This window comes from Rhamphochromis sp. 'chilingali', assembly GCF_963969265.1.
Source record: "Rhamphochromis sp. 'chilingali' genome assembly, chromosome: 20".
In the NCBI taxonomy this organism is placed as follows: domain Eukaryota; kingdom Metazoa; phylum Chordata; class Actinopteri; order Cichliformes; family Cichlidae; genus Rhamphochromis; species Rhamphochromis sp. 'chilingali'.
In genome coordinates, this window is record NC_137947.1 from 9,733,192 (window position 1) to 9,755,153 (window position 21,962).

General features: G+C 38.8%; 2 protein-coding genes across 3 annotated transcripts in view; both read right to left on the reverse strand.

The window, feature by feature from the left end:
- The window catches only part of disc1 (DISC1 scaffold protein), a 55,314-nt gene extending 47,031 nt beyond the window's left edge, over positions 1-8,283 (reverse strand). Inside the window, exons 1-4 of one of the 2 annotated variants that reach the window (XM_080868933.1) lie at positions 7,416-8,283; positions 7,075-7,161; positions 2,880-3,748; positions 1,194-1,263 (exon numbers count right to left, since the gene is read on the reverse strand). In XM_080868933.1, the coding sequence (XP_080725059.1) occupies positions 1,194-1,263; positions 2,880-3,748; positions 7,075-7,161; positions 7,416-7,587 (1,198 nt within the window). In that variant the 5' untranslated portion in view covers positions 7,588-8,283. Of the gene's footprint in view, positions 1-1,193; positions 1,264-2,879; positions 3,749-7,074; positions 7,210-7,415 lie in introns of both variants that reach the window. The other variant, XM_080868932.1, reaches the window with a different exon arrangement.
- A 2,202-nt stretch (positions 8,284-10,485) lies between these two features.
- On the reverse strand, positions 10,486-20,737 carry tsnax (translin-associated factor X). Its single transcript, XM_080868400.1, has 6 exons — positions 20,448-20,737; positions 18,747-18,836; positions 18,538-18,652; positions 17,082-17,212; positions 12,292-12,413; positions 10,486-11,143 (listed from the first exon to the last, which is right to left on the reverse strand). The coding sequence occupies exons 1-6, from the start codon at positions 20,461-20,463 to the stop codon at positions 10,766-10,768; spliced, it is 852 nt and encodes a 283-aa protein (XP_080724526.1). The 5' UTR covers positions 20,464-20,737; the 3' UTR covers positions 10,486-10,765.
- Between the last annotated feature and the right edge of the window lie 1,225 nt (positions 20,738-21,962).

The window sequence follows — 21,962 nt, forward strand, 5'->3', positions numbered from 1 at the left end:
TTAAAGGGAGCACATTTCTGACCTTGCTGTATTTATGAATCCTGAATAAAAATCTGCATTTCTTGGCTCTGTAAACACATAAAACTAGAATTATCCCAGTCTGGCGGGTTCATAGCTAAATTAAAAGATGGCAAGCACGACATACACAGACAGAATTTACAGAACCAATCTCATCAGCTATTTAATCCAACACTGTGTAAGTGGAAAAACAGAAAACTAAACGTATAAGTCAGAGAATGAATAGACAAGGAGAACACCAGCCAAGGCATACAACACTGACCCAAATAATAAGCACGTTCGAACAGATCTACAGGATACAGAAACATGTGTATTTAAACCTGTTTTTAAGCTGCTCCCTTATTCACAGGGGTCACCACGTGCAGATAGACACACATGGTTTTAATATGGTGGGTTTTTAGGCTGGATGCCTTTCCTGACAAAACCCTCCCAGTGATTTCAGTCTCCTGATATCAAACCAGGGATCTTCTGTGTGTAATGCAAATGTGTTAACCACAGAAGCAGATGTATCTTATGTATTTGTTCTATCACAAAATAAAAGAAATGGGTTAAAATGCAGTTTTTGGTTTGATTGTTTATATTTTTTTACAATATCTAGGTCAGGTACAAGTACAAATGATATTTGTTAGGTTTGAGGCTTTGTTGTTTCGTTGCAATAATCCTGTAAACTTTTCTGTAAAAGCTTCCCTTATTTCTCTGTAAATACCCTTTATTTTGATTTGAGTCGACATAATAACTGTGCTACTTTCTGTTTTAAGCCACATAAATTGAAGATTTTCTAGTTTTACCATTATAGGATAGTTAAAAATAAAGCTCTGTGCCTCATCTCTCACATGTTCTTTCACACAGGTCATCTCAGTATGGTGAACAGCAAATTAGCAAGAAATTTAATAAAGAAGCTGACATCAAAGTGATAAATGATCCAAACATGTGAGTGCAAGCACACTCATGAGTTAGAAGGACAGCACGTGTTAAGCTCCTGTGGCTTTCTGGTCACTGAGTCAGAATATTTTCACTTTGAACTGTGCTCTTTTCTCTAACTTTAAGTTATTGTGTTTAGGGATATTAAACTTTACTTTTTAAAAACAAATAGTAAAAAGATAAATAGAATCTTATCAAATCATTCATAAAGTCGTTATTTTGTAACCTTAACCGAAATGGCTAAACTGGTTTACCTGCGTCATAATCGTCGTCCAGAATTGCTTTCTGCTGGAGCCTCTGCAGCTTCAACATCATGGATTCAATCTGAGAGACAGCAAAAAGACAGAACAGGTTACACAACAGTAACTCCAGAGTTCATCGCCTTTTAAACAGTCAATATATGCAGAAAAAAGGTGGGTGCAATGACTGCCAGGTCAAAGTGATACTGGGTCAGCAAGCTGAGGAAAGGGCGTTAACAATAACTTGACTACAGTACTTCACCGTTTTACTTTTTTTGAGGAGGACCTGAAAGATTCTATCAGATGTAAAACACTAAAGCAAATACTGAAAAATGTTTTTATCAGATGAAATATGGGGTCATTTTTATCACTTTCAAGCTTAGAATGTAAGATAAAAAAAAAAAATATTGTTTGCTTTTCTGTAAAATACTCACAAGGCAATTATTTCTCATTTCTTGCAAAATGCATGAATTATACACTAATTAAAAGTACTTAGGTAGTACTTAATATTAATTACAGAATAATTTGTCTTCTTTTCTATAAAATACCTGCAGTTATTCCCTTATTCTAGTGTACCTATCTTTAAGTATTTCCTTGTAAATTTAATTACTTTGTATTTTCAAATAAACTATATTTAAATTTCATTTAATTTCAGGGGAATTATGTCCTTACTCACGTGCAGTATTACAAAGTGTTAACCAAAAGTTTGGTTAAGTAGGTGAGTTGAATACTTAGTTTTCTCTTTCAGAAAAATCTAAACCTGCTTGCTTTTGTCTTTCTTAATAAAACAAGAAAGCATCAGTACAGCATCACTCTGATGAGTCTGTAAGTACAATGTTCTGCTATTAGAAAAAGCTAGCTGGTTAGCTTGAACGTCTAAAACAAGTGTAAACAAACAAACACGATACATGACCAGGTCTTAAAGTGCAACTTAGTTCTGACACTTAGTATAAGATAAAGAGATGATTAGTGAGTTTCAGAGTTACTCAACTCTTGGGTGAATTTTGTTAACAAAACAAGGCTAACAGCTGCTGGCTGTAGCTTCATATCTACCAACAAGGTATGAGCTGGAACTAGTAAGGAAAGCAAATACGGGTTTCCTGATTTAATATAGTATTCATCTCTCTGTAGTTTAGTCTCATCTTGACTGTAGACCAAGGTGTCAAACCTAGGGCCCGGCAAAAACTCCAATCTGGCCCACTGGAAGAATTTGGAAAATGTGAAGGAGTGAATAGATTTTGAACTTTTAACTGTATTTTCCTAGGATATACAGCTTTTTCCATTGACAAACACCACCCCCCATTGCAATCTATACTACACCAAATAGTCAAAAATAACAGAAAAACAATTCAATGACAGAGAAGTTCCTGTATCGACTATGTCCATCATAGAAATTTCTACTATAGAAATAAAAGAACATTATTATAAATATAGGAAAGTGAGGGGTGCCAGAACTTTTTCTGTTATTTTACATATTTATCATATAGAACAGACATACTGTTGAAATTTCTTCTTGGGAAAATTGTTTAGTTAAACTTTACTAAACAGAAAGTGGAGTTTCACTAGTTCGTCACACTTAAAATCAAAGTGGGCTGTATGTGGCCCATAGTGTTAGATGAGTTTGACGTCGCTGCTCTAGACCTTGTTGGGAGATTAATTTGAATGACTGATATGTGAATTTCATGAGTCTGTCTTGCCCACCTTGGTGTGAGTGCGGTTGTTTTGGAGGCAGTCTTGCAGCACGCCCTCGTACTTCTTCAGCAGGTTATCCCAGCCTTGCTCCAAGGCAGGTGTAGCGCTCTCGTAGCCTGAGGTGACAGAGGAGGCAGAGGTACTGTCCGAGTCCAGGGAGAGTGAGGAGGTGGCCTCTATATCAATAGACTGAGCCTCACAGTCAGGCACGTGGGATCTTTCTACGTGGGTGGCAAACAGGCATTCTCGCCAAAACTTTCCTCCAGGTAGTGTTTGAGCAGGAGACAACTGCTTAGAGAAATTGTGCTCGACAGGTAAGGTTTCGGGTTTTGTTTGAGGCAGGTCAGATGCTTTTGTTGATGAACTTAGTTCTTGCTCTTGTGTGGGTGTGGTGGTTGTTTTCTGGCTGGAGGTAAGTGACTGTTGGATGAAACTGAAGCTGGAGTTAAAAGAGTCCTCTGGCTCTGAATGAGTGTCCAGGCTCGAACTTAACCTGAGTTCATTGTTGGGCAGTGAGGACTGGCCCAGATGGCTGGATGTACTCTTAGAATTGCAGTCCACAGGGGAAGGAGGGTGGGTAACAGAGCAGACAAAGCTCTGAGTCTTCCAGGAGCTACACGTGTGTTTATCAGGCTGTTGATGATTTATTAAAGACACACTGTCTGCAGGAGCTGGACTTGGCCTTTGAGCATTAGTTGCATCAGCTATGTCAGCGTCACGTCCTGATTTTCCATTGGTAATAAAAGTGGTTGTCCCAACGTCCTCCTCCTCTTCCTGAGTGGCGCTCTGCAGTCTGCACTGCTCTCCTCTCATGTACCCTGGTCTTCGGTGGAGCCTCTTACGGCTGGAGCTGCCAGCTGTCCCTGATGCTCTGCCACCTGTCGATGCAGAGATTAACCATTAAGCTTGACAACATGGCCATGAGGAAGATAACGCATGACCTCATAGAACTGGTAGGATTAACCATGTAATCAATGGCTAGAGCAGGAAGATGTAATGCTACGTGTACTAATTACACAAGTACCCGAAGCAGCTGTGATCCAGCAAAATGACCTTGTTTTTAAAAATAGTGCCTAATGGACTGAATTTTTTTTTTTTTTTTTTTTAAACGTTGGGCAGATGTGTGACATTTCCCAGGGTTCTGCTCCAGCTGTTGGGAAATACCAAAGCTGCACAGTCATTTATAAGTTAAGACATGCCTCTCTGTGGGATACCAGATGCATGAACAATATATTCTGAGGTTAGATTTGCATTTGTTTATTTTTGCAAATAGCAAAATTCTTCAGAGGAAAGGTTCTCAAAACATAGCAGGGGGTTCACGCCTGGATCTGGAGCCTTAAATCGGTCTATTTCACTGAAATATAGGGCAAAGGGCACACAGGCAAGGTCTGATTCATGTTGGTCCACTAACAAACCGGCACTGATGACGCTATTGTTTTTATAACCACTCAGCTTCTCTCTTTTTCTTAAAGCAGTAAGGCTGATAAAGTTTACCTGAGATCTATTTCTGAGTGGGTGCTATAACCTGTGAGTCTTCCAGCCAAAGCAATAAACTGAAGGATTGTTTAGAACAATACTGATTACCCTCGCTTTATCAAACCCACTTGCACTGCACTCATAGCTTGTCTCAAAGCTTTTCAGTTATTACGAAAGCCATGTTTTTTGTAAAGGGGGCATAACCGAAATAGCTTGTGAAGCACAGACACTGCCAATCTTAGTAACAAGAAGTGATACAAACATGCATGCAAACAGCGTTTGGTCTGAAAGTGGAGCGTAATGATAAAGGCCAGATTGTGGCGGGAGTTAGACACCTGCTGCAGGGCCACGTGATTAATACATATCATGTTTAGGATTCAGACGAGGAGGCGCGCTCAAATGCTGGGGATCAACAGCCCCTTTGTGTACAGCTGCGCTGCTCCTTCTTTCACTTCTGGCTCTCGCTTTCTCCTCCCACTCGCGAACACTGAAGTCACACAGAGGCACACTGACAGTGCTGAAAACACTGGGATCAGTTGTACTATTGTCAGTGTAAAAGCCTGTTAAACGCTTTAACTACGATAAAAACAAATCCAAAAGTAGAAAACGCAAACAAACACATAAAAACAACATCTTACGCAACTGCAAACCTCTACAAATAATGTGTTTTTTGCAGTGGGAGCACAATTATCAAGACAGGAATGCGGGGCATTGAAGAAAGCATGACCGATGAGCAAACCACAGCCCACTTCCCAACACCCAGTAACCTCCTACGATGCCACTCCTAACCTATCCCATGAGACTGTAAGAGACTCAAATAGACACCAGTGAGAGCAGTATTTCAAGTGAAAGTAACACACGGATGCTCCCATTGTAGCCACAGTGTTTTTGTGTGTGTGCAGTGTCACTTAGAGCTTGGGTTACACACAGGTCCATTAGAGGGTCCTTGCAGACGTGGCCACTGGTCCATAACTGATGTAAGAAACCCAACACCATCTGTAGGTTACAGCTACAACCGCACACTGTCTACCATCTGGTGTGGCTAGATGTTATACTAAGCCCTCTACAACAACTAAGAGTCGAAAGAAGAGGGACATGATGGTGTTACTGTATCCTCGCCATACTTCGATTACACAAAGAGAGCTCTTCCTGGTTTAAGGGGAAGGAAATGCCTCAGGGCCCATTGTTTTGTGTCTGCTGGCTTGTGTGTATGTCAGAGGGGCATCTATTTTTTGGCTGAAGCCCCTCAGAGGTATTTTCTACTTCCTGTCGGGCTTTGGGCTAAAATAGTTCACCGGGAATTCAGGCAGAATATACAAACAAGCAAGCAGTGACGTTGAGTGGTTCAACATCAAAGATAAAACAGTCTCTCTGCAACAGCATTCTCACTGTAGCATGTTATCAGTGCTGAAGAAACTGTACAGAGAGCCTGAGAAAAAGAAGCATGTCAGCCAGAAGAGGCGAGATTATTTACCTTTGGAGATTAAAGAGGCCCTCCTCAGCACCCTTAGGTTAAACACTGCATCCAATTGGGCACTGAAAGTGCTTGAGCCAAAGACAGAGAGGAATGCAGGGGCTCTCATAAAAACACAAACATTTGAGGAACAAGCTCAGCACCCTCTGACACACACACAGACACACAAGCGGATCTGCATGTCAGCAACCTCCTGAGAAGCAGCACTGCTCGGCAGATGTGCAAAACCTCGCCACTTGTGACCAAAGAGAGCGTCACAAAAAGGGGAAGTGAAAGTTAGCAGTGATATCTATTCATCTTACTAAAGAAATGACTACATAAGTGGATGAAAACCCAACAATACAGTATGCTCCAATGCCAGTTCCTATCTTTGGTCCTAAATCTTGGTCCTTATCGCTCCATTTTGCACGGTAGGTTAAAGGATGGGGATATTCCAAGGATTGCGTCTCTGCTATGCTCTTGTCAGACTGTAATCACATGAGGATCAGTTGAGTCTGTGTTATAGAGATTCATTTACACACTGCACATACTCTTTAATAGGCATTTTGATATTTCTGGTAGATTAGATTCATTCAAAAATGTCACACAACAGAGACCAGGGAAAAATCTACTCACAGCAGAAGCTGTTTCGGAAGCACTTTGGGAAATAGATTTTTATCTAAGGTTTACCACATCTAGCAGCCTTTTAACTGCAGTAGTTACCCTGTTGCATGTGGCGAGATCATAACAGTCTGATAAATGGGTCTAATGGAGGTCTGATTACCGGCATCCTGCGTGAACAGACTTGGATCACATTTCTATTTATTAGTCAAGCTCATTTTATTTGTATAAAACATGTTAAAAGACCCAAATAGAGACAATACGCAGGAAAATGCTTCTCTACTTTGTCTAAAGAGGTGGGGAACATATTATTTAAGTATTTAATCATTTCCAACTCATCATCACTCCTCCATGAATGACTGGTAGGGAGACTTTAAACCTTTATGATCCAGGGAACTGTGAACTTTCATACACATTCCAGGCAATGCATTATTAAACAGGCTATGAGTCTTCACTGCGGCTGCTCTGCTTTTGTTTAATCATCTGATGATTATCCCTCCCTAAAAACCGCCGGCTTAGTACATCCTAATACTACTATTTTATCCAATTTCGGTGTATTAAAGTTGTATGAAGTTCCTGGGGGTGTATACATATCCTGTAAAAGACCAGGGTCGGTGTGAGAACATCAGCGGATAGTTAAAAATCTTGTTTTACCTTGAATGGTTTCGCGGCGGTGAAGCAGAGAGTTGCCGTGGCATTCCAGTCCCATCAGTCCAGCGAACATTTTTCCATTAAAAAAGGCTGTTTGTGTTGAAAAGTCAAAGAAAGTCAGACCTCGGTGGCACAAGCCTGCATAGAGTTACATCGACCATGTTTTAGAAGAAGTGAAGCCAAGCAAAGGGACTGATCTCATTTCCGTTATGGAAAAGTGAACCCGGGCTGCTATATTTTCCCTGCACACAGTGAGTGACGGGTGAAAACTGCTTCCCAGCGCGCTGTTTTGTCCCTGATGAAAATTTCTTGACACAAACATTTATGGTACATCAGATTCTTACATTTCTCCCCCTGTTGGAAACAAGTGGGTCCCGCTGCGCCTGAACTGACGGTCTGGAGAAAGACTTCACGTCGTGCTGTTCCTTGTGGGGAAAGTATGGAAAACACATCCAGCGGTGGTGTGCAGTGGCAGAAGTACATAGCCCAGGAAAATCCGTCTGTTAGTCGACACATCGATCAGTAATCCGTTAGTCGCTGCGCCCTTGCGTCATGCGTCGCGTTGGAGCTCCTACGTGTTCAGGAATTTGACTCCAGACTCCTTCAGACCGCCTCATATCCACAGCGGGCACACTGTGGAAGTAGCAGCGGACACGGAACCGGATTAAATAACGCAGTTGTTTATGTTTATATGTGCTGTATTTTAGTGTCACTGAAGCTTGTGGAGGAAATTTATGGGGGAAAATACCATCTCTCTACTATTAAGTCACAAATACCATGAAGTTCAAATGTATACACACAGGATGCGTGTGATTCAGTCATTTAAATCACAGTGTAGCAGGTCTGTACTCCCTTACACATCTTAATGTGTCTCTTTCTTTCGGCACTCAGGGAATCAGCGAGTAGCACCAAACCCTAGACCTCACATGGCGCAGAGTCTTTTCATCCACCCCTTCACACACCGCTCATCCCAGTGCTCCTTTCATTCAGCTCGCCTGGCTCGTGAACAATACTCAGAGACAAAAAGCTCTGTTCAACAGACAGAATGCAGGACGTACTTACACATAGCTAGGGTAAGAGCAGGGATGAAACTCGTTGCCTGGCACGCAGAGTGCCATCACCTGCTCTTTGTTAAAGATTAGAGGCGCATTGGAGATGCGTTTTTGACATCAGCGCACTGCCCCACAGGCTGGCTAGTTTCCAGGAGAAGCCCTTTGACTAACCTCTCAAGTTTTAGCTTAGTTGTCAAGTTTTAGTCTTTGGCTTACCTCTGTGCCATAAGTTTTAAGACATAAGAAACACCATATTATGCGAAAAACCCAGAAAGAAGATGCTAAAATTACACACGGTGTCTATAAGGGAGCAGATGAAATGTATAAGAATGATGTAATCGCATCTGTCATGTATTGATATATGAGGGCTTTTATGAAATAATTAAGCAATCAGGAAAAGAGTGACTGCAAGGATAAAAGATGACTTAATCAAAGGATAAACACGTAGCTGTTGACTAATAACACATTAGCTCCTGCTCTGTTAGGTTTAGCTTGCTCTTTCCCTTCATCAGCTATGCATTCAATGCATCCATCGCATGCATTTTTCACAGTGCTGTAGCTGTGTTGCTGACTTTGACCAGCAGATGTCAGACTTCACACAGATATATTAGTTTATCCGCCATAGAAAGTTAAGAAATAACTTTTTTCTTTACATTTCCCAAAAGTATGTGTACACGTTTTCACTTTTACATCAAACCTTGAGAAATACACGTTTTCATCCAACTTTGATTTCATACATAACTACAACCATAGGCTGACTACGTGTTTCCTGATTTAGTCGTATTCACAAAATATTCATTTGATCCATCATGTTTATGTCACTGTATACACAAATATATAGTATCACATTTAAATAGTCTGAATGTGGATTTAATAGCATTCTTTTCTCCTAATAAAAAAAGGTCCATGCCAGTTTTTTGACTTTCTCCTGTGTATGGAACCAGGAAGTTTTTAAGCATGGCCACGAGAGTCATTTCCAAGCCAAAGGTCTAAATCATTGTAAGTTTTATAGCTCTCACTGACAAAGATGTTAAGAGTGGTTTTGGTCTGCCATATTCCAGACAGTAGAGTTACAGCAAATCTCTGGATTAGGGTTGTTCCAGGATTTATTTATTCATTTATATAAATGGGGCGCTAAAGTAAATTAGCTAAAGTGCGTTACACTGATTATAATGTGCACAGGCCTCCTATGTAATAACTACACAGGAGATAACTACGTCTCCTGTTGCACAAATTAGGAGATGTAGTTACCCAGTAATAATATAATGGCTGCACTTAAGCACAAGATTTAATGGTTTGGTAATGGAACCACTGTGATATGGTATAGTTATAGTTTTACAAAGTAAAGCAGTTAGGAATAGTAAGTAGTGGACTGAGGTTCATGCAATATACCCATGCAGTCAAACAGTCACTGCATGTAATATTATTTATATTTAGATAGTTATATATTCACAGTGAAGCAGAGGAGGACGTTTATTTCTACAGGAAAATGGGGAGTTAGACCCCCTTATCATCTCCTGCTATAATTTCCAGTGCCACCCTTAACCCCCTCTTTAACCGCGGTTGGCTGATCATCTCCTTCGTAAACAAATTGCTTTTCTTTGGAGTGTAAAAGGAGGCCGAAACTTTATTTTTTCTGCACATGTATCTGTTTGTATACACCGTTCTGAAATTGCCCAGCAGATGGCAGACCTAAATTATTTGGACTCTCTCTCTTACAGAGTCATAAAAAGGGACAAACTTATACAATATCAAAATGATCCAGTTCATATCAAAACAAAACAATTACTTAATTACAAATAGCCTACATTTTTTGTACAAAATTAAATTTGTCATAGTCTTTTTTTTCTAATGTATGTGTGATCAAAATGTGATATGTATACAGACCTAAAGGTGACTAATGTGAATCATAAAATAACATTTTCTCTGAGGTGAAATCTGGCAATAAGATTGTTTTGGCCCTATCTTGAATAAAGGCATCTATTTTCAACAACAGACTATGCTATCATTATTTTCATTTGTCACCGTACAATAACAAACACCATGAGGTGAAGCATGATATCAGTTCTCTACCAGGAATATTCCTCCTCTCATTCCAAATCTCACTTTAAGTGTACGTCACTGCACTGGGACGGAGTGTTTAAAGAGGGTAGAAGAAGGAGACAAGGGGTTGTTTGTGAGTATGTGTGTGTGTGTGTGTGTGTCTCCTGGAGAATAGGGGTGTGCAATGTGCAAAGGTCACATGTTCCTCCTCCACACTGAATGAAGAGTGCAGACAGCCAGTGGGACTACCTTAGATTATCTGTGTGTGATAGAGAGAGGGAAGGGCAGCGAGAGAGAGAGAAAATAAAATGAACACATATTTTCAAAGCCGCTTAAAGTCTCAGGGAGTATGGCATATTTGGCACAGAACCTTTATTCATGCAAAACAACTGAAGTCATCAGATCTTTATCAAACAAAAGAGAATCCATTGTCTATTGTAATACTGTTGTTATTGTAATAACAAAAAATGAACAAGCATGTCATAAAACACTAGAAACATCAGTGAAATCCCATTAAAAATGCACACAAACACCAAATGGAGCTAAACTAAACCAGACAATGAGACCACCGAGAAGAGCGTCGTTGAAGCAGTGCGGGATTAAACCACTCCTTCCTCGGGGTCGATGAGTGTGGTCCGACTAGAGAACACGTCTGCCAGCATGTGTTTGGGGATCTCCGAGCCACGGACGCGTAGGGTGTAGCACGCGTCTTCTACTTTGCCCAGGCTCTGCCGCAGCGTGTGCAGCTTCTTGGACACCTCGTACGGGCCTGTGTTCCCAATGTAGGAGAAACCATCGTGGATCTGCCGCAGGAACTGGCTTAGCTGGAAGGGTGTGTCAATGTCGCCATTGCCGACGCTGCTGATGCACATCCGCATCAGCTCCCCTGTTAGGTCGGCCACGCCCAGCAGGTAGTCGGACGACGTCACCTGAAAGGTCAAGACCTGAGCGTTCACCGGCATCGCTTCAGCTGAGCCCTGAATTGGAAAACAGGACAGGAAAGAATACATTCTAAAAAGCTGGGCCTTTTTATAAAATGTCAACAAAAACAGAATGCAATGACCTGCAAATCTCTTAACCCCATATTACATTCATAGTAGAAGACAGAAAACTAAATGTTTAATCTGGGAAGCTCATTTTGAATTAGATGGCAGCAAAAATTTCAAAAAGTTGAGACAAGGAGGGAAAAAAGGATGAAAAAGTAAGTGTACTAAAAAGAAACATCTGGAGGAACACTATTATTTGAAATTCTTTTGGGAAATCAGAGCAGAGAGAAACTATTCAGCTTGTTATCAACGCTCAGTTTAAAAACCTGCATCTGTGATGGTACAGGGATGCATTGGGCACCCATCAATGTCTTTTTCAGAGAAGGCCGTGCATATTCCAGCAATACAATTACAGTTGTATTACAAGTACAACAGTGTGGCTTCAATAGACGGTTAGAAGAGCCTTGCTCCTGCAGTGATCTTCCTGAAGTTGGAATCTTTCACCAGCTGAAAACATCTGGAACATCATAAAATGAAAAATAACAGAGAAAAGACCCAAGACTATTGAGCAGATAGAACCCATATCAGACAAGAATGGGACACCATTCCTCTCCCAAAGGTTCAGCTGATCCCCTCAGTTCCCAGATGTTTATAAACAGCTGTTAAAAGAAACAGGGATGCTACACACTGGTAATTGTGACACTGAGACATGCTGCTGGCACCAATTTCAAAATTATTTATTTATGTGCATTTTCTGAATTTTAACATTTTATATGCAATGCCTTTAATGCAAATTAATGAGATTTAAGTCATATTGTGTGGATCAACAGACACCCTACAACTGAAAAAAATAAACTGTCACATCTTGCTTTAGAAAAGAAAAAACAATCCAAAAATAAAACCATTAAAACATTAATGGTGAAGTTTCTATATTTGGAGTTTCAAATCGAACGGTGACCTTACAGTGGCTACATCTAAGTTTTATTTTTATATACACTCTCTGAGCCAAACAGAGTTTGATACCACGAAAGCGACAAAATCTATTTTCCAGAATGTCACATAGTTCTTTTAAGGACTTTTTGGGGATTAAAAAATACTTCATAAATTGTTAATGTTCAGTCAGTCCTCTGTGATTTTACCTTAGGATCTGCCTTCTCTGTGTTCATGAACACCAGCCTGGCGTTGATCTCTTCCAAGCTGATGAGGCAGCGATGGCGGATGTAGTGCAGGAAAGAGACGGCTTCCACATATTCCTGAATCCCTGATGAATTAAAGTACATTAAAATGGATCAGAGTAAAACAATGGCATATTCACTTGATCATTTCACTGTGCTTGCTAAAACTGAATGTGACAGTGGCTGGGGCATTTGTTTGCAATTCACTAAAATGACCATGTATCAAATGAGCGTAGCAAGCAGAGCGTGCAGCATCAACATGAAATCTGCACAGTACAGATCACAGATGGAGATAATGATTCAAATAAAACCTGTTTCCTGTCTCTATCTTTTGATAGAACAACAGTGGGTGTTTTTTTTGGTGGGCTAAGATGACCCCTCATTTGTTTTCTGCCCCTGGGTAAACAACAATCCAATAATCACAGGACGGAAGACTTTGTGTCTGAAGTTTACTTTTGGAGCGGCAGTTGAACTTCAAAGAGCCTGCTATCTCTCCGCACTGACCGCAATGCGCTGCACGGAGCCAGCAAGAATACTTTATCTTGACTGTACTCTGAATAGCTTTCACCACTCTGATTATGATTTCAGTCCAGTCACACCAGCGTGTACAGGCAGTGGGCCGAACGACTACACAACACTAATGTGCACGGAAAATATGAAAACTATCAATCGCAGCTACTTCGTTATTTGGTTTTGTAAAATAAATGCATTAAATATATCGATGATCATCTATATTATGTCTTAATGACTTCATTTAACATTTTGTTTATTATGAATAATTATAGAAAAATCATTGATTTTTTTTCTATTAGTTTCTTAGTAGCTGACAAATTTCACCTGCTGAGACAACAGCAAAATCTGATACTGAGAACTTCAATTTGATAATTACCTAATAACTCTACTTACCAACATAGTTAAACATTTGTGTCTTTAAACAAAAGACGTATCAGAACCATATCGCAGCATTAATTCTCAAAGTTGTATGGGTTACATGGAAACATTATGTCAACAATTTGCATTTGATTAACTGGACTGATCTGAACAAGCTGGAGCAGAAAAGTTAAAAGTTAACCAAGTATTGCAAAAGCAACATAAAATAGCATCTTAAGGAAAAAGAGAAATAATTGGAAATAATGAAATGACATGAATTACCAATTTATTATCAAAAGAAATTTGAAAAAGAAAAATTAATTATTATCTAATCATAATAAACTGTTAACAGTTACAACAAAGTATCCAGTGGTAAAAAAACAAAACAAAATATTTTTATTCTTTGGCTCTTAACCCGGAGCGAGAGCTTGGGTATTTAGGCTGCTATATTATTGCTTGTACTTTTTGTAATTCCTTGAATGCGCTTGTGTATGTGTGTGTGCGTGTGTGTTAGTGTTAATTCTTTAACCCTTTGTTTCATGTACAACATGTTGGTCATCTTTGTTGTTTTTATGAATAAATTTGGATTGAAAACATTTTTTCTTTTTTTTGCTAACAGCATAGTTAGCATTGAAACATTGTTACTTAAAATTGTGGATTAACAGTTTAAGTGAAACTGAGTGGTTTGTAAGTGTAGTCGCAACTTTAAATGGAGGATTAACTATTAATAGTTACAAACAAAAACTATTAAACTGAAACATGTTTACTTGGAGTACATAATTTTATAGTACTGTGAAAGAGTCTTTAGCCACTTTTCATTTCTTTAAATTGTTTTTCTCCAGGCTTCCAAATGTCTTTAAAACCTTAAAAGACCTTTGGAAGCCTGGAGTAGCCATTGGCTACTTTTTCACTTATATACATAACATAATTTCCTTAGGGATTAATAAAGTATTCTGATTTTCATTCCAGTGCTTGGACCTGATCATTTTCAGAGGAATGTTTTTTGATTGTTAAACCACTTAATGCTGACATATGAATCATTCGTAAATAAAAAAAGAAAAAGCACCTAACTCAATTTTTCCAAGCAAAGTATAAAGAAATGAGGAGCGGCTAAAGGCTTTTGAAAAATACTGTATTTTAGGCTTCGGTCCTCCCAGTGTTTATTTGGCAACTGTTTTCGACTCTTTAAAAAAAAAAAAAAACAAACAAACAAACTGCTTACCAGCTAAACACTGCCAGTGGATCCACTTTCACAGAGGGAACACCACAGTCCAGGGCAGTTTAAATAAGGCTTTGAGGCAGGCAGGCAGAGCCCAGTTCCTGCATTTACTGTCCGGAGTTGTTTATGTCTTTACTGAAGCAGAAGTTACCTTTGGTCAACGAGGTTCGCAGAAACCTTACAGAACATCGTGTCTAAACAGTGACTAAGAGCTAAAAAAGTGGAAATTTGAGAGATTTTACTGGCATGGTGGTAGGAAAAGTTGAGAGGCGAGGGTGCGAATATAGCTCGGCAGGATCAGATCTTGAGTAATGCGCAAACAGTACCGTTGCGGTTTGGCGCACATTCATGTACTGAGAATACTGAGGATTTTTGGACTGAGCTAATGTTTGACCACAGAGCGGTTCACTGAATTGCAGGTGAGCCACGTGAAAAGTTCCACATGTTAATGTACGTTTGCACTGACTCATAGCAGCTAGCAGGGTAAAAAAATAACAACAACAAAAAAAAGCGTACCCAAGTGCCACGCTGCTCTGTTATCAGTGGCAATTATGGTCAGATTTAGCCCACAATATCTTTGATGGTCATTATATAAAAAAAACAGACCCATTACACATGCCTGGAGACTTCTCCTCCAGCCAAGATTATCTGGAGGGCCCGTGCATCGAGCCCAGCCTCAATCTAATAAAGACGATGAAAATGGGGAAAAAAATAAAAGGGCTAATTGGTGGGAACTGCCATTGGTCACGTTGCGAAGGATGCAGGAGTGATTCCTGTGTGACCGCAATCTAAAAATGACTTCCCCAGCTGCTAGATAACAGCTCCCACTCGCTGCCAGTCATGTTTTTCTCCTTCGCTGCAGACATTATGGCTACAGTAACAAAAAGTGGTGCTTATGCTAGTTTGAAAACAACTTTATCAGAAGGCGTGACCATCACATCCAGGCCTGCATCAAGGTCATGCTTTAACACTATCACTGACTTTACAATATGTCTATTGAAGATAAAAGAAAATCATTTAAGTACAAATCATAAAAAAGAAATTATTAATTACATCAACGGATAAAGAAAAAAAATGTAGTTTCATATCTCACCTTAACTCTAGATTTCGACATTTCTTTGTCTACTTCTTATTTTGGGTGAGTGACACTATCGTCACTCTAAGGCAGCTGAGTGAACCAATCAGAAGTAGACTTTCTATCAGAGCTGCATTATACAATGCAAGCTAGTTGTGCTAACTTTCTATTGACTATACTCAATGGCTTTGAATGACCTTTTAGGGCCTTCCACACTATTATTCAGTGTTGGGGAGTAACGGAATACATGTACCGCCGTTACGTATTTAAAATACAACATATGAGTAACTGTATTCCGTTACAGTTACCGATTAAAAAGGGGGTATTCAGAATACAGTTACTTTGTTGAAATAAATGGATTACACTGCGGTACTTTCCTGTTTCATATTGTCGCGGGTCAGGACTGTTTGGGTTTTGTTTGACAGCTACGTTCTTTTGTTCCAGGCGGCAGCGTTATGGTTGCCATGGTTACAGGGCAACGCTCTCTCTCTCTCTCTCTGCTACTGTGTGTTTCCTGGGTGAGAGAGCGCCTTTTCGTTGTTGTTGTTGTTGTGCTAAGCTAACAGGCAGAATGCTACAAGCATAGCTCTAAAGAATGTAGCATCATGGGCAGTGTAGTCCGTGTTGCAGGGAGAATGGACTGCCATACACGTTATGGGTCTGTGAGCGCGAGGAGGGAGAAAAAGGGGAGTGGAAAGGTACGAGTTGTCATCGAGGAAAAACGGGAGCTGGAAGCATGTAAATATAATAATAACCACTTCAGCCAAGAAGAGTGCCTGACGAGCCCAGTTGTAAGTAAGCTATTAAGACTCGACTGTACACCGTGTTCGTGTTTTCCTCCGAAAACAATAAGTTCCGTTGGAGCAGTCTTTCAACGCCTCTCTCTGTCAAGAAAAGTTGACCCACACAACAAAGTAAAGCTATTTTTCGGCTACGAGCCGACAGGGACCCCGCCGTATTAGTCAGAGGTCCCTTTACTACAGTTCGGAGTCGCGGACCTTCAGTAATAGTAATAAATCACACAGCAATAGTACATTCACGTTGTTGTAAAAAGCACGATAATATATTAAGTAATCAGAATTATTCAGTTATTATTATTATTCAAAAGTATTCAGAATACGTTACTCTCATTGAGTAACGTAATGGAATACGTTACAGAATACATTTTGGGGCATGTATTCTGTATTCTGTAATGGAATACATTTTAAAAGTAACCTTCCCAACACTGTACTATTATTATATTAAAGGTATATTTATTAGAACCCTTAATGTACTTCATAAAGATTAAAACAGCAAAATACTTACTGCTTAATAATAAGAAGGAGATTCAACGAATGTGAGCTATCATTTTTGCAAACACCTCTAGTGGAATCTACATCAGATATGATCTAACTGAGTCACACACAAAGGGCCACGTGCCTTGTATCCCATGGGACCGTAATCTAATAAATCCACTTGGGTGTGGCAGGAGAATTTAAACAGCCGATTAACCATTTTAGAGTGAAAAAACACCACTTTCAAAGAATTCAGTTTCTTCCAGAATAAATATGTGCTTTATATATAAACGAAAAGAGGTAAATGACCACTCACCTGGTGTGAAGGCTCTGTGAAACTGATAAATATCCTCTCCTTTCAACTCCTCAGCAATCTGCCCAATCTTCTGCCTGACTCCATCCAGCTTTATGTCTGCCTCGTTCAGGACATCCTCTGCATCTGGTACACTTTACACACAGAAAAAAATGTTAAAAGGTACAAAAAACATATAAATATTTATTTTTGTTTTAGACTTACTTTGTTGCATGCCCACTACAACTAATGCCAATGTATTTATTGTTTTTACTTATCACTTTTAAAGATCATTTGCCATTTTAAGATGATTTTCCCCCTGTGAAGCTCATTAAAGTCCTATTACATTTTTAGCTGACGCTGTTCTGAGATCTTGATTGACATTGAATTATATGTTTTGTCAAGATATTTCCATATTATTCCAAAGCATATATTCACACATTACATCCCTCTCAAAACTATATCTGTACTGAATAGAGACAATGTAAATGATAGGTAGGTTATTTTCGAAGCTGCTGTTTACATCAATGATATAAAAAAGACACTCTGTAGTGTCCAGACAGCAACTACAATCAGAAGCAGGCTCCAGTGAAAAAACTGATATACAGTTATGTCTAAAGGGTTTAGAACAATGATACATTTTTTGTAATTTTGCCTCTGTATACTAACACAGAAGACTAAACAAAACAATCAATATGTGATTGAAGACTTTCAGGGTTAATTCAAGGGGTTTAACCAAAGTTTTGCAGAAAATGTGAGTAACTACAGATACTTCTGTCCTGAGCCACCCCTCACTTCCTCATATTTTGCTTCAAATGAGCCACACTTGTCATTTTTTTAAACTGGTCCTGAGCAATAGTTTTCCTGAATGTTTCTCTTTTGACATTGGCTGCTGTGCATGTCATTTATTTGTGGCTCATCAGAAATGGCCACAGCAGAAGAGTGACTGTCGATAATCATCCACTTTAGTTGTCTTTTGTGGGCTAGTTAGTATGTTTTGTCTTTAATAATATATCAGATTGTTTATCTGGCTTTATCTCTGACAGGTTTATTTTGTTTTCTTTTTTAGCCTAATGATGCCTAATGATCTCTTTTTGCTTTGGTGTTTAAAATTAAAGTGGAAAACTATAAAATCCTAATTTCAACATGTTGAATGAACTTCAGATATCATGTCTGCTGTATTTATCATGAAATAACCTAGGAAGAGGCCTCACCTGAAACTGCCTCAGTCAGTACAATTACTGGGCCTTTTGAGAATGGGAAACTGTGTATAAAAGTGGCTGTAACTCCTACACAATTAATGCAATATTTTTGTTAAACCCCTTGAATTAAAGCTGAAAGTCTGACCTTTAATCACATCATGATCATTGTTTTAAAAATCCACTGTGCTGGTGCACAGAGGCACAAGTAGTTATCCCAAAAACTTATAGACCTAACTGTACTAATCTATACGGTGCATATTATTGTTAAGAACACCTACGTGGTCACTCTGTGCAGAAGAAATATGGTTCTCTTGCTTTCAATTGTGACGTCGCGACTAATCTTAACAAGACGCTCATATTTGTCGTGTTTGGTGTCGAGCTCCTGTTGGAAAACTTGAAATACACAGAGAAATGTTTCAGTGCAGGCAATACAACATTAAAACCATTTGGGTGCAAAGTGCAGTGAGAATACTGAGGATGCTGTTACCTTTGAAGGCAGCCATGACAGACGAGGAGGGGTTGGCACTCATTTCGTGCTCCTGCGCTGCATCTGCATTTCTCCGTGAACAACCCTCACCTGACAGTAGAGATGATGTCATAGTCTTTAAATAATAACTGCCTCTATCTGCCTCTCAGTCACACAAATAAAATACACTGAAAAAAATGAAATTGGGTGGTTGTTATATGTACAAGATTCAAACTTGTAATTGGAACTAAATTATTTCATGTTCCTATGGTGAACGTAATTAAATCATGTAGCATCTGCATGAAATTCAACAACTTAATTTGTTCTTGTTGAGATGACATGATCATGACATACAATCTAGTAAGAGTGGTTAGTTGCCTGGACTCACGAAATTCACAAGATCACATTAGATGCCAAACTGCAGGAAAATCGTTGGAGTTTTAAGAGGCAGACAACTGCACCCACACGTGGTGTGGGTGCAGTTGTTTTATCGCTATTTATTGTGGTTTAACCTGTCAAGGACAAAAACGTACAGAAAAGTCTGCATCAAACCTTGTAATCAAAGCTTTCCTAGTTTTCTTTCCTAGCCTGGATTGACAGCTTGGTGGTGTGATGGTGAGTGCTGTTGTCTCACAGCAAGAAGGGCCTGGGTTCAAATCCACAATCTGTCTGGTTTGCAGTACGTAATTAGAGTTAGGTTAATTGGCTATTCTAAATTACCCATGAATCTAAGTGCAAATGGTTGTTTGTCTCTATGAAATCATCAATCCCATATTGGTTCATTAAGCAAGACTAGCAGTAATTGCCCTGATTAACAAAGTAGTTGTTCAAACAACAAGATTTCATTGTGTTTTCCTGAAGTTTTTAACTTGTGTAGAATGAATTAAAACAAATTTCACTTTACATACTTCAATATGTAAAGTGACATAAGTCAATGTAAGTATACTACGTTGATCCAACGTAATCTGATTACATTAAACCACCAAATGCCAAATGTGTTGGTTTGACATGGTCAAAAAATGGGTTATTGTACTTAGTTAAATCACGTGGAAAAGGTGCCATGATTAAATTGTGTTCCTCCAACAACAGATTTTTTGGAGTGTAGGACAGAAAATTTCTTGTATGTACAAACAAATGACAACGACAGTGGCTGCATGGTGAGATTTTTCCCATTCAGCAGCCAATGGCAACTTGTAGTGACCAAATGGCTGCTAAGAGCTTGAGTGCGTGGGTATAAAGATTGCGTGTAATTGCCAACCTGACCCCATTCAATCGGAGACTGATAGAAACATTTATTGCAGGTTTTAGTGACAGTGTTGGCACGCATTAGAATCTCATTTTTTGCAGCAAAAAAATATTGAAAGTGAGATAACTTTATTTAAAATTGTGCATACTTTGCAGTTGAAAAAAGACAAATGCGATACTTGGCTTAATGCAAAAGGTTAAAAAAAAGATAATAATATTGTATCGTCAATGAAGTATTATGATAAAATCCTATCGTAGGGTGACTCGTGATTCGCACTAGTATGTGCTTTAGGCATTTTAAGGGAACACGGGATTAGCACTGTTTACGTCTGTTACGACCGAAATGATTTCGTTAACCTGACTTAGGCAGAGTAGGTTAAAACGTTATCATGTATTAGTCCTACTGTTATTTTAGGCTTGCTGGGTAATTACAAAACTCATAAAACTAAACTTGTTATTTTGAAATGATGGACTTACCTTCTCGTTTATTCATAGCTTCGGTGTTGTAGTGCACAGTTTTAAGGGGTGTATTTCGAGAGTTTTAGCCACTAACTAACGCCAGTACCAGTCAAACGTAAAGGCTGAGTACTATTACGATCAAAAAACAAAATAGTTCCGCTTTAATCCGAAAAAATTATCTTCTCTGAGCGATGGAAAACAAAATTAGTAGAGCCTACAAATATTTTAACGCGAATAAAACGGTGTTTCCTTGGTTTTAATAACAGGCGTTGGTGCGGACCTCAGTCCATCGCGGGGCTTTTGCGCTGTTTACACGCGTAGCAGGAAATTCAAAGAGATGCATCACGGGATACGTAGTTAAATGTCAGCATCAGGAGTTAGTTTTATTACAATGTTTTCCTTATTACTAATTTTCAAATAATTAGAATCTGCTTTTAGAAATTTGGCGTAAATATATAACAATTGCATTTATAATAATAACACAATTTCAATAACAACAATACAAACATATAACAGCTATATTTATAATAATTACATAATAATCGCTTTTATGACGTTATAACTATTAAGTAAGTTCTTGAAGATACCATGTATACTAATTAGATATTCCCATACCAAACCAAAAAGAAAGATGTGCCACACAGAACTTGTGCAGCCCAGACAATTTCTCTTTCCAGTCAAAATTCAAACGTAGAAATTCTCCAGACTGCCACCCTAAAATAACCAGTGTCTTAGATATTCCATCGAATATCTAAGACAACCTTTGGCGAATTACTCGTCTTTTCAACAAAACGTTCCACCTTGACTTCTTCCACAGATTGAAATGTCTTTACTGAAAGTCCTGCAGATGTGATTTGCGATTGCTTTCTGTTAACCATCTGTGCATCTTTTTGAATATTGGCCACTGTTGTGTGATGCTTACTGCATACGTTTGTTTTCATTCACTTTTCATGATTATTTTTAGGTCTCAATTTAAAATTGGGCGTCTCCCTGTGGTCATTTAACATCTCCGAGAAGTTGTTTTGTGCATCATATTTTTTTTCTTCTTGTTTTTATGTCATTGTCATTTTTTTTGTAGTTTTTTCCCCTTTTTGTAGTAACACCTTTCATCTTTTTACAACCACTCTCTTGGAATAAATGTACATATCATCACGTTTGGATTTACTATCTAATTTTGAGTGACAATTGGGGTATTTTCTATGTGTCATTGTTTTAACTTTGTATCTCTTTAAGTGTACTTTGTGTCTCATTTTAGTAATTTTACATCTTTGTATTGACATTTGGTCCCTTTACCAGCATCTTACATCTCTTTGGTGTGTCATTCTGGATGATTGTTTTGTGTATATTATATTTGTGGATAAAACAAGACCAGGACCCAGATGAAAAAACAAAACAATTTAACTTACCGTTGTGATGAATGAATGACAGGTGTTTGTCATAAAATATTTATATGAGTACCTCCATGCTCAATAAAATTTAAAATGTTATCCAATATGGCTTCCAGTAAGTGATTTAAGTCACCGGTCTGTCATA

Coding starts and splice junctions, on each gene's coding strand:
- tsnax (XM_080868400.1), bottom strand. Junction 18,653..18,746: donor TGTCATGGCTGCCTTCAAAG/GTAACAGCATCC, acceptor GTGTATTTCAAG/TTTTCCAACAGGAGCTCGAC. Junction 11,144..12,291: donor CAGAGAAGGCAGATCCTAAG/GTAAAATCACAG, acceptor TTTCCAATTCAG/GGCTCAGCTGAAGCGATGCC.